Source organism: Canis lupus, chromosome 1 (assembly GCF_003254725.2).
Source record: "Canis lupus dingo isolate Sandy chromosome 1, ASM325472v2, whole genome shotgun sequence".
Classification (NCBI taxonomy): Eukaryota; Metazoa; Chordata; class Mammalia; order Carnivora; family Canidae; genus Canis; species Canis lupus.
The window spans coordinates 34,738,537-34,756,223 of NC_064243.1; the positions used below are offsets into that span (position 1 = coordinate 34,738,537).

Consider the following 17,687-nt stretch of genomic DNA (forward strand, 5'->3'; position numbering starts at 1 on the left):
CTAATGGGTTGACCTGGTGCCATGCTAGTGCTGCTCCACGCATGCTGCTCTGCACAAGACGAGCATTTGGAAATGACCTTGAAAGGGAGTGTTGCCAAGTTAATGAATTATGGGCCTTCAAGGAGTGCCATTTCACAAGCGATTTCCAGAAGGGTCTCTGCAGCATTGTCAAAACTTGGCTCCTTCATTGGGTATTGCTTTACCATGAGTGTTTAACACACACAAAGAATGATGCTCCCTCTTGATTTTATGAGTTGCACTTTGTAACAGGTTGGAAAAATTAGGTAATGGTGAAAATTGGCATCCTGATGTGGTTTCCCTTAGGTGTTTTTGTTTCAAACATTCTCTGGAGGAAAGGAAGATGCTCAAAGGGTCCAAGTGTAAATAAGGACATGGGAGTTTAAAATGAAGGGTAAGCTGAGGGGCGCCTGGGTAGCTCAGTCAGTTAAGTGACTTTTGATTTTGGCCCAGGTCATAATCTCAGGTCATGAGATTCGGGCTCTGCCCTCAGCAGGGAGTTGGCTTGAGATTCTCCCTCTGTCCCTCCACACTCCTTCTAAAACATATATGTACATCTTAAAAAAAAAAAATGGAAGAGTGGGACACCTGGGTGGCTCAGTGGTTGAGCGTCTGCATTCGGTTTAGGGCACGATCCTGGGGTCCTAGGATCAAGTCTTGCATTGGACTCCCCATAGGAAGCCTGCTTCTTCCTCTGCCTATGTCTCTGCCTCTCTCCCTCTCCCTCTCTCTCTGTCTCTCATGAATAAATAAAAGAAATATTTTTCAAAAGATGAAGAGTAAGCTACAGGTGGGCGTGAAGATGGTGTTAGTGGGTAAAGAAAAGATGGTAGGAAGAGTACCTCTCCGTATGCAGTTTACTGCCCAGTTGATATGATTCCTACTCACCAGATTTAGGCTCTAGGAGGAGAACGTTCCTTTATCTTGGTAGACACACCCATGTAGTAGTCTGTTGTCGTTTAAAAATGTTCATCGGCGTTGACATCAGCTGTTGCTATATGGCTTTCCATTTTAGTGACTGATGTATCTCTGTTGGTGCACAGTGTCTTTTTTTGATTGCGCTTCTCATGCTGGTGAAGTTGGCTGACATTTCAGGATCTGGATGATGAAGCTATGCTTTAACCTTATTTGGAAGTCAGAGATCAGGCTCCTGGATTCATATGATTAGGAAAGATCCTCCTCGTGTTCTGTCATGTGACTTCGCTTCTACAATCACAGGTAGCAGAGACAGTCCAAGGTCGGGCAGTCAAGGTGGGATGTTGGAAGAACAGTGAGGAACAAGTCATATTCTCTTCATTCATTTTTAAATCATTATCTTCCTTCTTCATTTGTTTGCTCTCAGATTTTTATACAAAATTAGATTAGATACTTCTTAAAAAAAGAAGATTCAACCATTAGAACTCTCTGACGAGATTGTTAAAGACTGCTGGCCATTCTTATTTTTTAAATGCTGATATCTTCACTAAGTAATCCTGAGAAACAAACATCTATAAGATCAAGACAACATAACTGTCAAAGGCAACTTCCCAGAACATTCCTTTTTACTTCATCTGAGATTTTTTTTTTCAATAAGTAATTTGATATTTCTGTAAGTTTAAACTGGAATCACTAAAGTAAAGGCATTTTTCCCTTTTAAGCTCAAGCCTTCCAGACTCATCATTTTGTAGAATTATAGAAGTAAGCCATGAAACTAAACTAAAAGTCTAAATTACAGAATATAGTTGTAAGACTTTTCACATTTTACGTAGCAACTTACATTAAAACCAGTAACATTTTTGCAAAACAGGTTTTGTATGCAACAATTTGTATTGAAATCCAGCTTGGTGATTTTTCATTAGATTTTGCTTAGGGTTATATGCTAAAGTATTCATTTGTGATTTTTTTTTTCCCTCAATTGCTTGTGTGTGGTAAGTTTGATTGAAAAGTTCTGACATAGGAAACTCAGAAAGATATCATTATCTTACCCTATTTTCTTTATCTATTTTTAGGTGATTTGCTCTAAATTGCAGTACTACACTTTTTTTTTCACTTTTAAATGTTTTTATTGAAGAACACATTTTCCAAAATAATCCTCATCCCTAGCTTAGAGCCCCATCATATTAATATGACTGATTGTTGTTAGTCTATTTCCTAAAGCACTAATCAATTGCTTAAATAAAGAAGGGATGAAAAAGAGATAAAGAGATCAAAGAAGGGTGACAAAAATAGGCAAATGCAGTGGGGAGCATCAGCCATAAGGAACATCAGGATTTCTGGTACTAAATATCATAGACCACAGCTCACAGAAACCAAGAGACAGAATGAAAAAAGAAGGCCCAGGCTGATAAGCTTCTGACGCCCTGAGAATCCTTGTGTCCTTGCATCCCACTGACTTTGGCACTCAGCGCTGCCTTTCTCTTACTGATGATATTTTTCTTTTATCTTTTCAGTAAACATTTTAGATAACAAAGAAGTAGGGAGCTTATCATGATTCAATACCATCAGACAATACCTTCACCTTTAAACTATATTCACAGTCTCACCAGCCTATTTTGTAGAATCATGTGAGATTATTTATATGTATGTGAAAAGAATGTAAAGTGTTTTCTTATAAAAAAAAAAAAACTTCATTGTGCATCCCTGCACTGCTCCTTCCAATTAAACAGGAGCCTTCTTTCCAAAGCCCTAGGTAGGGAGTTTCCCAATCTTTATTTTAACATGATGGCACTTTGCCCTCTGCTTCCTTGTCTTATTGTTATAAAATATCTCTCAAATATTGTCTGTGCACCTTTATACATATTTATACTAGCACACATGGTTGAAAGAAATATGATCTTGTATTATTCAGGGTTCTTCAGAGAAACACAATCAGTAGGATATGTGTGTGTGCACACGCACATGCATGCACATATGTGTCTGTTTGTATATACATATAAGGAATTGGCTCATGTGATTTTTAGGGCTGAAAAGCACTGAGATCTGTAGTTGATAAGCTGAAGACGCAGGAGAGCTGATGGTGCAGCTTCCATTCAAACTCAAAGGGCTGAGAAGCAGGAAAGCTGATGGCAGATGTTCTAGTCGAAGCCTGAGTCTAAGGGCAGGAGACGACCCCTAGATTGAAGATAGAGAGTAGATTCTTCCTTCTTCATCCTGTGATTCTATTTAGGCTGTCAGTGAATTGGATGATGCCCACTTCCACTGGGGAGGCCAATCTGCTTTACTCAGCCTACTGATTCAAATGTTAATCTCATCCAGAAACACCCTCACAGACACACCCAGAATAATGTTTAACCAAATACCTGGGCATCCTGTGGCCCAGTAGAGTTGACACATAAAATTGACCTTTACAGATTCCCCCTCAAAAACTCCTCTCTTCCTTTAAAAGTCAACCTCCATTTGTTAGAGTCTGAATAATGCTGTTCCATTTCCACTAAAGTTACACTAAGGTTGATCAACCCTGATTGGCCCAAGTCTCATGCTCAGAGGTTCTGATGGTTTCAACCCAGGATTGGACCTGTACACCATCTGTATTCTTCATCATACTTGCCCACATGGTTGGGGAAGCACAGCCTAGTCTGAGAATCCTTGAATTCATTAGTCTATAGGCTTCCTTGGAGTTCAATGAAAGTGGTTAATTGGGGCAGCCCTGGTGGCTCTTTGGTTTAGCCCACCTTCGGCCCAGGGTGGGATCCTGGAGACCCAGGATCAAGTCCCACATCAGACTCCTTGCATGGAGCCTGCTTCTCCCTCTGCCTGTGTCTCTACCTTTCTCTCTCTCTCTTTCTCTATGTCTCTCATGCATAAATAAATAAAATCTTTAAAAAAAAAAAGTGGTTAATGGAAGAACACAAAGAGGGAAATAACCCTGGCGATGGCTGGAGCTGAACTAAGTGGAGGATGTGGCAAAGAGACAGACCCAGGCCAACGTACATTACCAGGCTGACTTAACCATTAAGGGGCTGCTTACAAGATGGCATCTCTGCTTCTTTTTCAACTGGGACAAAATACTGGCGCCATCCCAAATTCTAGGAAAAAGAGTCAATATTAACATTTCTTAAAAGATTAAAAGCATAATACATGTGTCAATTATCATTAATCCTTAAAAATATTTATGGAGTTAAATGTTCTGTAACTAATTAGAGGTGGCAGTTAACAGGGCATATGGGTTTCCTCTGAGTTATATGAAACAAAATATAAATCTTTTTATATAACTCTATTTCCTACAGAAAGGATTTTTGCTTATCAGTGGGATTTTTAAAGTTTTATTTTATTTTCTTGGATTTCATTCCTTTTCCATAAACTCTATAAGCAGAATTACAATGAGGTGAGTCACAGTCTTAACACTTTTTTGGAGCTTCTTCTGCCAATGCAGCTTGGAATACAGGGACTTTTTTTTTTTTTAAACTGTGTTTGGGAAACACAAGGAGGGGAGGGAAGGGATGGGTGGGAGGCAGGGAGGGAAGAAGGAAGGAAAAAAAGAGACTTCAGATTTTACTTAGATTGCATTTTTAAAAAATTAATGACATTATAAAGATAAATCTTTCATAGTATCTCATCAGTGTGTTGTAGACAACTCTCAAGTACACGTGGTTTGGGTTTTAAAAGTTCATTCATGAGCTAGTCATTTGGAACTGAGAACATATTTTACCACAAAAATTTTGTTATATAAGTGGTAATTAATTTTCGAAGCTAGCTCGTAATCTGTCCTCATTCTGTTTGAAACTGAATGGTTGTGCATTTTCAGTGATAAATACACTATACTGTTGAAAATTTGTAGATCAAAAGAACATAAAAGCAATAAAATCCATTTTTGAGTCATTTAAAACTTTTCACTTGCTGGTGCTGGAGAGAAAGCAGATTTAATCTAAGGAGCCTGTGAATGTTCAGAACATCTAATGTTGATATTTGAGAGCGCTAGTCAAAGGAACAGCAACCATTCTCCCTGGAGAGTCTCTAAAGCCACATATATGCTTTAAGCTGATCACCAAAAAGCAACACTCTTAGACCATATTAGTAAGTCCTCAATAAAAAAGTCTTGTTTCCTTCCTACAACAAATACTGATGCCACAGGTACTATGTGTGATATGCTCCTTACCACTTATGCTAGGCGGAAACTGTCAGAACCCCACTCCTCGTGGAGCTTATAATCTAGTGGGGGAGGTAATGAAATAATTGTATAAGTAGATGACCTGTGATTCATCTATTTTTATGAAATATTACAATACAAATATTAAAATCCATACATCTGCACAAGGAATAATGAAGATCTGTATAGGATACACCTGGGGATGGGAAGGCAAAATCCTTATTAAATACCTGGCATGGGCCAGCTACTTACTTCTACTGCCTCATTTTATCTTTGGAGTGACCCTGAGGAGTAGGGACTATTATCACCATCTCACAGATGAGGAGCTGAGACTCAGAAATTAAAAATGTGTCTGAGATGGTCTAACACTCTGCAGCAGAACCTGAGTACAAGTCAAGCTGATATTTTCTGCCAGGCATTTTCTGCCAGTCTGACCTGCCCGTTTTACAAAATCACTCTGGAGATATAGCCTATTAGTTTACTCAGTATTTTTTATGTAAGTATCTATGCAGTAATCTCCTAGAATTTAATAGTGAAAACAATGTTGTGTCTCCTGATGCTGGCATGTTCCTTTTTGTTAATGCGAGCTTCCACTTCTCCTCTGATGCCACATTTAGTGTACTCCGTAGATCCTCACCATAAAGAAGGGACATCGATTGGAAATGCAGAAAAATTTTTTGAAGCAACACTTCATTCTAATACACACATAAATTTAAACCTCTCTTTTTCAGACCTAGATGTGAGACTCAAAACCATAAAAATCCTAGAAGAGAGGACAGGCAGTAACCTCTTTGACATTAGTCTTAGCCCCTTTTTTCTAGATATGGCTCCCAAGGCAAGGGAAACAAAAGCAAAAATAAATTACCAGACTACATCAAAATAAGAAGCTATTGCACATGGGGTTCCTGCCTGGATCAATCAGTTAAGCATCTGCCTTCAGCTCAGGTCATGATTCCAGGGTCCTGGGATAGAGCCCTGCATTGGGCTCCCTGCTCCATGAGGAGCCTGCTTCTCCCTTTCTCTCCCTCTACCTGCAGCTCCCCCTGCATGTTCTCTCTCTCTCTCTCTGTCAAATAAATAAAATCTTAAAAAAATAAAAATAAAAAGCTTCTGCACAGCAAAGAAAACGATAAAAAAAAAAAAAACCTAAAAGACAACCTACTGAACGGGAGAAGATATTTGCAAATGGCATATAAAATAAAGGGTTAGCATCTAGGACATATAAAGAACTTAAAAAACTCAACATCCCCCCGAAAAAGTAATCCAATTAAAAATGGCAGAAGGCATGAACAGACATTTATCCAAAAAAAGACATCCAGATGACCAACAAACACATGAAAAGATGTTCATCATCACTAACCATCAGAGAAATACATATCAAAACTACAGTGAGATCTCACCTCACACCTGTCAGAATGGCTAAAATCAACAACACAAAAATAACAGGTATTAGCGAGGATGTGGTGAAAAAGGAACCCTCATGCACTTTTGGTGGGAATGCAAACTGGTGCAGTCACTGTGGAAAACAGTATAATGGTTCCTAAAAAAGTTAAAAATAGAGCCACTCTATGACCTAGCAATTGCACTACTGAATATTTACCCAAAGAATCCAAAACACTAATTCAAAGGGATACATGCACCCCTATGTTTATAGCAACATTATTTACAATAGCCAAGATATGGAAGCAACCCAAGTGTCCATTGATGGATGAATGGATAAAGAAGAAGTGGTATATACATACACTGGAATATTATTCAGCCATAAAAATGAAATCTTGCCATTTACAAAGACATGAATGGAGAATGCCGTATGATTTCATTCATGTGTGGAATTTAAGAAGCAAAACAAATGAGCAAAGGGGAAAAAAAGAGAGAGAAAGAGACAAACCAAGAAAAAAAACTCTTGATTATAGAGAACTGATGCTTACCAGAGGGGGAAATGGGGGGGGGGATGAAATAGATGATGGGGATTAAAGAGGGTACTTGTTATGAGCACCTGGTGATGTACAGAACTACTAAATTACTATATTGTATACCTGAAATTAGTAGAGCACTGTACGTTAACTAACTGGAATTAAAAACTTTTTAAAAATTAAAAATAAGCCCATTTTTTTTTGTTTGCTTTTCAGTTTTTGGAAAGGGATTTCTCTCAAGGCCAGCCTATTTTATGGGCCATCTTTTTTGTTGCTAAATGTGATGTACTTTTTCATATGTCATTTTCTCCAGAGGGCTCACTGAAACATTTGGAACCTCATGCTGGCAATGTCTCCTTTCTGTGAGGTTTATACTATCACTTATTTTAAAATTCCATCTGTGGGATTTTTTTTGGACATTTTTGGATGTTAGGATGTCTGTTGTAACTTGATCAGGACTCCCTGAAGACTCCTGTCCCATGTGGAAAGGAACTAAGTCAGAATAGATGTGATCCCTCTTACCTCATGCCAGTGTTGCTGTGACTGAGCATGTCTCTTGAATTGTTTGGTTAAACAGGGACTTCTGGTGTCTGCCACAGCATAGACCCTATTGCAGCTGGACAAGAAGCAGTGACTGCCTGAGACCCAGGACAGATACGGGCAGCTCCCTTCTCTCTCTGTACCTCTGTACCTCTGTGCTCTGTGACTTCCTCTGTGGCCTGTGGTCTGCAGCAGGAAGAATAAGGACCCCCCCCCCCATTTCCAGACTGGGAGATAGTGAAGGATGCTTGAGCTGAATCAAATGTTGACAGTTCTTCAGGCATTTCTGCCATAATATTGAAATTGAACACATTGGCCGAATAAAGTTGAAATTTAAAAAAAAAAAGCCAACTTATTTGTGGCTTCCAATATAGTTTTCTCTCCTTCTTTCCCACCATTTTTTTGGTCAGATTCTTCATTGTGTTGGTTTCCACCACCCTGGGCATTGATTGATGGTTTACTCAGTATAGCAATTCAGAAGTATAGGTCTGGTTATTTTAAAGAGGACAAAGAAGTCTATGGCTTTGCCTTTATATGTTAATTGTATCATCAGACTTACTACTTTTCTTTTCCTTACTAGGGATTTATTTCTTGTATTTCCTTCTGTTTACCATTCATAAGTGGAATATAAAGGACAATGCTCACAGCTAACATGCATTACATCCTCTTGTTTGCTGTGCTAAGCACTTTCTAGATATTGTCTTCTTAATCCTAACAACCCTATTATTACTCCCATTTCACAGAAGTAGAAACTCAGGATTAGAGGCTTTAGGCAGTTAAGGGGAAAGCAAGGAAATAACCTTCCTCATGGTGAGTTGGCAAGAGATAGAAGAAAAAAGTAGAGGAAGAGAAAGGATTATACAAGAGAAATAAATTGCTTCGAGTATGATCAGTAAAATGCAGAAGACTGGGAAGACTCACACGTGACTTATAAGGGAATTACCCTTCCCGCCCATCCCATGCTCTATTGACCATGAGGCTTTGAAGAGTCACATGCCAATGGCTATTCTTATTTATGAGGTGTAATCTCATGAGGACATCATAACTTTAGTGAAGGGGTTGTACTTAGAAATCTCTTTAACCCACCTAATTATTTGGAAAATTTCAAGTTATACAGTTTAATATATGGACAGAAACCTAAGTCTTTATCCTTCTGGGATGGCCCTTGCCCTGCCCCCAGCCTGCAGTAACTCCAGGATCCTAGTAGGGTCAAGACATGTGCTAGATCCCTCTACGTCTTGGCAGGTGACCCCCAGCTACTCCTAGTCATGACTTCTTCCAGGAGCAGCGCCCCAAGCTGTCCAGGCACATCTGTGACTCTCCAGAGTGTAAAGACAAAGAAATAGGATCCTCTCTGTCCATTCACGCTGGAAGAATAGATGCTCCATTGTGAATAGAACTATTGGGCCTCCCCAGGGAATGAGGAGAGTCATAGTAAGAGATTAATGCTTTTGCAGGTATTTGCCCTACATATATTTGCTTAACTCTCTTGTACCTGGGACCACTCAGGGCACTGGTTTTGTTCCTCTAAAGAACAGCCGGTCAAGGGAGAGACCATTGAAGCTCCGAGAAGGGGTAGAAGAGGGAAGATTTCCAGGGACTACTTTTGGGGAGCTGAAATTGAAAGTTTAGAGCAGATGTGATGATGTGGGGAACAGCTTCCATTCATGCTGAGTTTAGGGACTCAAAATAACTGGATTATCTGGAAGCAGAATAAAATATGAGGCATCCATGGAGGTGTGGTTAGAGAAGGAAGCAGGGAGTGAGATCTGCAAGAGCCCTATGTACCAAAAACTAGTTTAGGTTTTATCTTTCAGAAATGATAAATCATGGAAAAGGCTTGTGTGAGGAAGAAGGTCTGATTTACATGTTAGAGAGATGGGGAAAGGAAGGAAAGGCAGTCCAGGTGGAGGAAAGCAGAGGCAGGACAAACTTGCATATAGTGTGACCCTGCTGTGGAAGAGGTGCCAGGAGGTGACACTGGGTAGTCACTCAGGACCGAGCCAGAAGCTCCCAGTGTCCTGGCCAAGGAGATGGAACGTGATCCTACTAACTTTGGGGAGTTGTTGAGGATTTTAAACAGAGGGAAAGTGGGATCAGGGAGTCGTTTTAGAAGGCTTCCCACTTCAGGGTTGAGGGGAAGAAGCGACAGGGACAGCCTGGGTTTAGGAGGGAGGCGTAGGCTGGGAATAGCGTTTTGGCTAGGGCATACACTAAAGAGAGAAGACAGAGAAGGAGGTCATGGGCACAGGAAACTAGCCCAGGGAAGAAGGGGGTGGAGGAGCCCCAGAGAAGAGCACTCCCGGAAGAAGGAACATCCTGGGCTCACAGAGGTTCCATCAGAGAAGGACAGTGACTGCCATGGGTGCCCAGGAGCTGCAAAATGGGGACGAGCCACAGAGAGAAGAGGAGCCTGCCTAAATAGTGAAAAACAATAACATAATCTCACCTATATGGCGCTTTGGGAGTGAGGGAAGATGAACTGCTTCGTTTTTCACCTGAACCAGAAACATGGGCAGATGGAGTAACGGTACCTGAGGGATGGATAATTTTTCCTTGACGACCTCAACCCCTCGAGACTATCATTTTCTCCCAGTGAAAGAGACACTATTTCTGACATAGGTCTTTAGGAGGGTCAGAAGCTTCCCAGCTACCTGGGATTGGCCTTTGGTCTTCTCTCTGCCACTGAAGGTACCATCATCCGGGATATATCTTCTATATTGACCTGAATGTTAATCTGTACATGATAAGGCCAGATCATAGGCGATTATGCAGAAGAATGTTAAAAAGAATTACTTGGGGCAGCCCCGGTGGTGCAGTGGTTTAGTGCCGCCTACAGCCTAGGGAGTGATCCTGGAGACCCTAGATAGAGTCCCACGTCGGGCTCTCTGCATGGTGCCTGCTTCTCCCTCTGCCTGTGTCTCTACGTCTCTCTCTCTCTCTCTCTTTATGTCTCTATGAATAAATAAATAAATAATCTTTAAAAAAAAAGAATTACTTGTTTATGTACTTATTGAGTTGAGGAAGGAGGAAGGGAAAGTTTAAAATAATCCTTCTCATTTGTGACTTCTCATTTGTCAGCACAACAAAAGCAGAAAGATGATTTGATTAATTGGAAGGCGGCATAATTTAGATTATGTCTTTTTTTTAAATGTTCTAAGTGGCGCCTGGCGGGCTGAGTCGGTAGAGTGTGATGCTTGATCTCGGGATTGTGAGTTAGAGCCGCAGGTTGGCTGTAGAAATTACTTAAAAATAAAATCTTTTAAAAAATAAAATGTTTCAAAATTTGATTTTGTTATTTAGGAAACTCCAGAAATTTCTGTAGACATGTATGAGAGCCATTGGCTTTGGTGAGAACCAAAAAGAGAAGTGTATTTTGAAAACAAATGAAATGGGACTTGGAGAAGCAGTTCTCTGACCAGATGTCATTTAAAGACACTGGACTGTGGGCTCCAGGCTGTAACCATCTTTCAAGATAAATAGACATGTGGGAACCAGGAGGGGCGTTTCCAGAGGCTGCTGTGAAGTCAATATTATCACATGCTGAGCATACCCGTGACATCTTTGGAACTGTGAGGGTACAGATGAGAGACATAGTGCTTCTTAGCTCTTTGTCAGAACTTCTCTCATTTTTCTGGCAATAAAAAAAAAAAAAAAGAAAAGAAAAGAAACTCTTGAGGAGTATAAAATGTTATTAAATTTGCAGCAGTTGTCATGGTTACCCGCATAGTTCCATTGCTTTATTAATGTGTAATTCTCTTTATTTCTGGAAATATCATTATAATGAAACATAATCGTCTGCAGCCTCTTAGCAGGTTTCGCCATGTGTCTGAGAGACTCTCACAGAGGCTGTGACCAATGCATGTGTGGTTTCTGGGCCACCTGTGTGCTGTTGGTCCAGTAACTAGGACACCATTGTTTAGGAAAAGACGTGAAGTTAATGACTCTTGAAAATCCCTTAGAAGTTCAAATCCTTCGCTAAACAAAAGTGCTTGTTTTTTCCTAGAGAAAAATGATCCAACGCTTGAGTCGTTTTCTGACTAAAATGATTTGGGTTTTCTGTCCTTAAAACTTTTTTTTTTTAAGTGATTAGTATTACTTACTGAAGTCGCTTTGAAGTGTTCAGGAGATTTTTGCCTGATCAATTCTTAAAAAAAAAAAAAAAAAATCTTCCCTAAATTCATTTCTTGTATCATGCAAGGATTTTGGTGAGACACTGCTTTTCGAGTTTTTGGCCAAGATTTTCTAAGTGTATTCTCCCAGTACTCAAGTCGAAGCTAAATAAAATAGTTGAGTAAATTCTTTCAGGGTAACTGCTTATTGACAGATCCTGCTAGCTGATCCCCACATTTATGTCTCTTCTTCCTGGGCACTCACCAGACCACAATTGCCAGCATCCCTTGCAGTTAGGTCTCAGGGTAAGACTCAGGGAGAGTGGAATGTGAGGGGAAGTTATGAAATCACTTCCTGGCCTGGCCTGTAAATGCCTCCCACATAATCCTCCCATCCCTTGTTATCAGGCTGGCCAGTGACTCTGCCAGTCCAGACCCTTGAATAACTGGATGGAGCAGAGCCTCATGCTCTGGGAACCTCTGTGTTACATAAAGGAGACAAACCCTGAGATGAGAGGATAGTGTGCTCTATCGGCTAGTATCACACTAATACACTGCTTCTTTCTAAGCACCATATAATGCTTCAAAGAAGGTTTTCATCTGTAAGTGTGTTGGCCTTGTAAATCTCAGGGCCCCTATCAGTGTTCAATAACTTTTGCTGTTTGAGGTAAGTACTAGAGACATGAATGACTATAGAATAGTAGATTATTGGAAAATATCAGACCCTTAGGACTTATGTACACATGGAGCCGAAGGGAATGAAATTAACGTTTTCTGGATACCCTTTCTGTGCCAAGTACTGTGTTCCCTCCTCTGATGGATGCAGACTTATTTATTCTCTCTAATTAATCTTCAAGGGAACTCTGTTACTCCCATTTTGAAGATATTTAAAGTGTCACATAGTTTTAATAGCTTCTTCATAGCTAGGAAGTAGCAGGGAAGGTTAAATTTGTCTAGAACCAAATCCAGCCAGTCTTTCTACTTTGCTGCTTGTTGTGGTATACAATGAGTTAATTAATGTCAGTTGATTATCATGCTTCCAGACTGGAATGATAGCTAGTAATAATTGGAAATGTACGCAAAGAGCATTTGACTGTGATGTAGGGAACAGAAACTCTCATTAGATTTCTAGAAAACTTTCATTTGATTTATAATACTGACATTGTTGAGTTTTACCTTCTAACTTAATTAAGATATCAGGACAGCTGTTTTAACAGACACCAAAATAACAGTACTTTAAAACTGATGGTCTGCAGGTTGGCAGGCCAACTCTTCCTGATGAGGTCAACTAGGGCTCCAGGCTCTTTCATCTGGTTGCTTCTGGATCCTCTAGGGTTGTTCATCATCTGCTTGGTGGCAGTTAGCTTACCACACTACATCTGCATTTAAGCCATTAAAAAGGGGGTATAAGGGAAGAGCCAGCACACAGCTTTCCAGTTAAAGGCATGACCCAGAAATTGCACACATCACTTGACCTCAAAAAGTTGCATGGTCCTGTGACTATCTAACTGCAACAGAGTATAGGAAATGTCATCTTTAGCCTTGTGATGATACTTCTATTCTTCTAGAGAAAGGGGACAAAAGATATTGGGGAACCAATAAATAGTAGCTTCTGCCACACTTTCTTTTCCTTCCCATTTTTTTATGAACATGATAATGAGTAAGATATAAAACAGCAGTAGCTGAAGAGGGAAGAAAATGAATCAAGGAAACTAAGTAATTCAGAAATTGAGTATCTCCTTTTTCCTTAACCTCTTCCAGCACATATGCTAAAAGAATCAAGAGTTAATGTCTAAAACTAAATTGCCTTTAAATGGGCTATAAGTATTAAGTATTCTCTGAATAAAATGATTGCAACAAATTGAGGACATATGACCAAAAACTAGATATTAAATCATATTAAGTAATTAGAATTAATTTCATTAGGTTTGACATGTGGTTAAATAATAAACCAAATTTCAGCTGGTAGAGATTTTTACTGAGGTATATAAGTGAAATGATATGATGTCTGGAGTTTGCTTTAAAATACTTCAGGAAGAAATAGGAGGGATTGATGAATAGATAAAATCAGATTGAGAAGATATTGTGAGTTGTTGCAACCGGATCATAGGTTCATGGGGGTTCATTATGCTATTCTTTCTACTTTTATGTATATTTGAAATACTCCATACCATAATAAAAAGTTAAATAAATACTTGTTCCAGGAAAGAAAAGCAGTTTTTGGCAGTGCCCTAATGTTCATATGAGCTCACTTCTGCACTCCAGTTGAGTGCATTCTTAAGTTTCCAGTGTATTATTTATTCTGCATGCATACAACTGGAAAAAAAAAAAAAACCTCATTTCATCTAAAGAATTTATTAATTTGCTTTTGGCCAGTTAAACAAAAGTTGGTGAGTGCCTGTATCTAGTGATGCAAGGGATGCAAAAATTAGTAAGTTTAAAGTCTAATCAGGCAGATAAGACAGTTTCCCCAATAAATCTAATTGAAGAGAAGCACACAAAAAGGGCTTAACTGTTAGGAGATCACATCAAATTAGAAGGATCAGTGGAGTTTCCTGGATCACATGTCATAAGCTTTAAAGGATGGGTAGGTTTTTGACAGATGGAAGTGGTAGGGAAAGTGGTCTGGGCAAGGGACCATCAAGAGAAAGTCTCCAAGCCAGAGAATATGAGATGGCTTCCTGATGACAGAAAAGGAAAATATGGTTTTAAGTGTGAGTATCTGGATGCCCCATTAAAGGAAATAGGGGAGCAAAGAGGGCCTGGATGAGAAAATTTCTCCCTTTATAGGAACATGTTTTTGAGACCCTGGTGAGACTGCACATGAGCTGCCCATCTCCAGATACAGTGTTGGAGCACAGAGAGGTTAGCGTGGGTAGTCAGCTGCATACACTGCTAGCTGCAGCTGTAGATAGATGAGGAATTCGCTACTGAAGAGAATAAAGAATTTTTTAAGGCCAGTTTTGTTAGAGTAGAGGATTATGACAACAACAGCACTGTGAAAACAGCAGAATGATTTCAGGCGATGTTGAAAACAACGCGAATCCCTGATGTGATCACCTCTGTATCCTTGTCCCTCTCTGCCTACTGAATTGTTGGCACCCCTTTTGCTCACAGAGCTTACTTATCTCTACTTTCTCTCTCCACTTCTTTCAGCCTAAGCTTCTCCACAGAGTTGTCCCCACAGATTGTCTCCACTGCCTGACTCCCGTTCACTCTGTAACTCACTCTAAATCAGAATCCTGCTACCACTCCACCTAAACTGCTTCCAGTTCAATATGGAGGGTTCATAGTCACCATGTTGACTGATTCCATGACCATATTTTACTCCTCACTTCCCTTAACTCATTAAGCAGTATTTTACCTAACTAGCCACTTCCTCTTCCTTGGAACTCTCTCTTCTTGGCTTCTGGTTTTCTCCTGGCGGCTGCTTTTCATTTTCTTTGCAGGTTTCTCTCTCCTAAACGTTTATATATTGTGGCGTCTTGGGACCAATCCTGGATTTTTTCTTCCTACAATCTCTCCTGAAGGTGTTTTTCTTGTTCTATGATTTCACCCAACAAAAGTCAACATAACTCTCATATTGATATCTCATTTGAGTTCTGGACATACCTGATACCTCCACTCAGATTTCTCGTAGGTATTTTTTGTGTCACACATCCAAAACTGAATTTGGACTACTCCCACGTACCTCCCTGTTCTCCATTTCAGTAGATGTCACTACCATCTACATATTGCTATTCCAGCCCATAAGGTGAATCATTTTATTTGCAAAATGTCCACAGGATAATTCCACTAGGAAGCCCAAGCAAATACTGCTTTGTTATGAGATGTCCTTTGATGCCTAGCCTGTTCCCTTAAAGTAGCTAAAGTGTGTAAGCCATAAAAATAAAGCTTACCCACATAACTTCATTGCAACATAGCAGTTTGATTTAGGCACCAGTGCTGGCTATAAATTTAAATTTGCGGTTGACTTTAAGCTATAAATTGTAAAGGATTTTGTGGGTCACTTACAGTCAGGACTAGCCCCAGGGGCTCTCTAAGTAGAGGTGACTCCTCAAATCATCTAAGAGATGCAGAGGCTGTTTTTCTGTCAATCAGATTAGAAATCCATGGGCTGTGGACTTCTCTACCACTCTCTACTCTGCCTAGAATGGTGAAAAAAAGTAACCCTACTTCTCTTCTTTGATGAGGAACTGGGGAAACTTTCCATTCCTAGGGAGGGCGGGCATTTCTATCCATGCTTTATGAGTCTAGGTTCCCAGTGGATGGGCATAATGATTTGGAGGAAGAAGAACATGTGTCTAGTTCCATCTCAGGAACTAGCAAGTTAGCTGTAAATCTGATAAATCTGATAAGTAGAATTCTCCTCACCTCTATACCTGTCTCCACAACCAACACAGAATAATAACTAATGTTACTTGGTTATCTGCTTTGTTCCAGACACAGTTCCAGTGTTCTCTCCATGAGGGAATTTGTGTGATCCTCATAGGAACTATGAGTTTATTTTTATTCCTATTACTATTTAACAGATGAGGAAGTTAGTAACTTGCTCAGGGACACCTAGCATTTAAATCCAGGTTATTCAGTTCTGGCTTTGCACCCTCTTCACCACCCCTTACACCAAGTTGCACAGAAACTGGATTACTTTTCCCTCTCATTCCTACTGTGCCTCTGATGTAAGATGTACCATCAATTTAATTTAATGACAGCTTTCAGGAATAAAGTAAGCACTACCAAATCAAGTGTAGTTATGATGGGACTGGCTTTTAAAACTCTAACCAATGTTTTCTCCTTCTTGGTAATTCTCTTTTACTTCATATCTCTGAGGCTTTTAGCTTCAGGGACAAGCTAATTGCAGAAAACAAGCAAATTCTTGGCTATTGACTTGTACAGTTGGGTCATGTGACAGAGATTCTGGAGCCAGGGTTGGTTTTGATTTTCTTCTGTTTTGCTTTGTTAATTACAAGACCGAATTTTTCCAAAGATAAATTTGAAAAAAACGCCTTCAAAGTTTGCTTCGCCCATCAAGAGCCAAAGCCTGACAATTTTGTAGAGTTCAGGAGAATGAAGGGTGAGGTCGGAGAAACCTCGTGTTCCACAGGAAATCACATTTTAGCTATGAGCAGAAGAATCTGAGGTCGAGATGCTGAAGTACCCTGAGAAGGTACGCCATGCCCTGGTGCTCCTGGAGATGAGAGAAAACAGAAACCCCAGAAGCATTTGGGGAAATCCCAGAGGACCTGGGTTTGTGTCCAGTTGTCATTCCAGGAGAGGCCCCACCTAATAGGGAAATCTTGCAGCAGCATGATGGTGGAATGGAAAAGCAGCAATGACTACTTGAGATGTTTAGGCTACATGGAAAATATCTTAAAATTCCCTGTGTCCCCAGAGGCTGCCCTGGGAGGGATTCCCAAAGGCCTCAGTGTCCTGCAGAAGGGACACCGTCAGCTGATGTGATGTGGATTCCATGTGCTGGAGTCTGTGGAAACAGAAGCCATGTCAGTGACATAACAGTGTGCGCCAACACCCCCAGCAAAGATCAGCAGAAATGGGGGCTAGCAGACTGGATGTCTCCTTCCTGATGCCAGGGCACATATGGGTCTTCTTAGAATTCAGGTCCTACCGTAGGAAAAAGAGAAGGAAGGGCAAAATCCTAATTTGACTGTTTGAATTTTGAATCTGACAATGAGAGAACTGAACTGAACTGAGTTTCCCTGGAAGAAGCCATAGTTTTAGTAGCTGAGCTACTCAAGGTCGCACAGCCAGAAAATACTGCAGCCAGGATTCTAGCCCCGCAGTCTGACCTCACAGTAAACCACCTAAACCATCATTTGTGCTGTATCATTCTGTCTATGTGGTCTCCACATTTCCCACAACTACATAGAATGGCAGTTCAAGATTTAAATTAAATGACGTTGGAGAAAGATAAAAAAAGTGACTATAGGATTCACCCTGTGACTTTATACATAGATTTGAGGTGCATCCAGATTTAAGTAACCGTAAAATGTCTTCAACTGGAATAAACATAAGATACAT

At 40.1% G+C, this 17,687-nt stretch overlaps 1 protein-coding gene across 15 annotated transcripts in view; it reads left to right on the top strand.

Moving 5' to 3' along the window:
* AIG1 (androgen induced 1) overlaps positions 1-17,687 on the top strand; it is a 240,202-nt gene that overhangs the window by 95,329 nt on the left and 127,186 nt on the right. Inside the window, exon 4 of one of the 15 annotated variants that reach the window (XM_025422449.3) lies at positions 7,574-7,891. The exons of the other annotated variants lie outside the window; for them this stretch is intronic. Coding sequence (XP_025278234.1) covers positions 7,574-7,600 — 27 coding nt within the window. The 3' untranslated portion in view covers positions 7,601-7,891. Of the gene's footprint in view, positions 1-7,573; positions 7,892-17,687 lie in introns of those variants that run through there. 15 annotated transcript variants of the gene reach the window in all.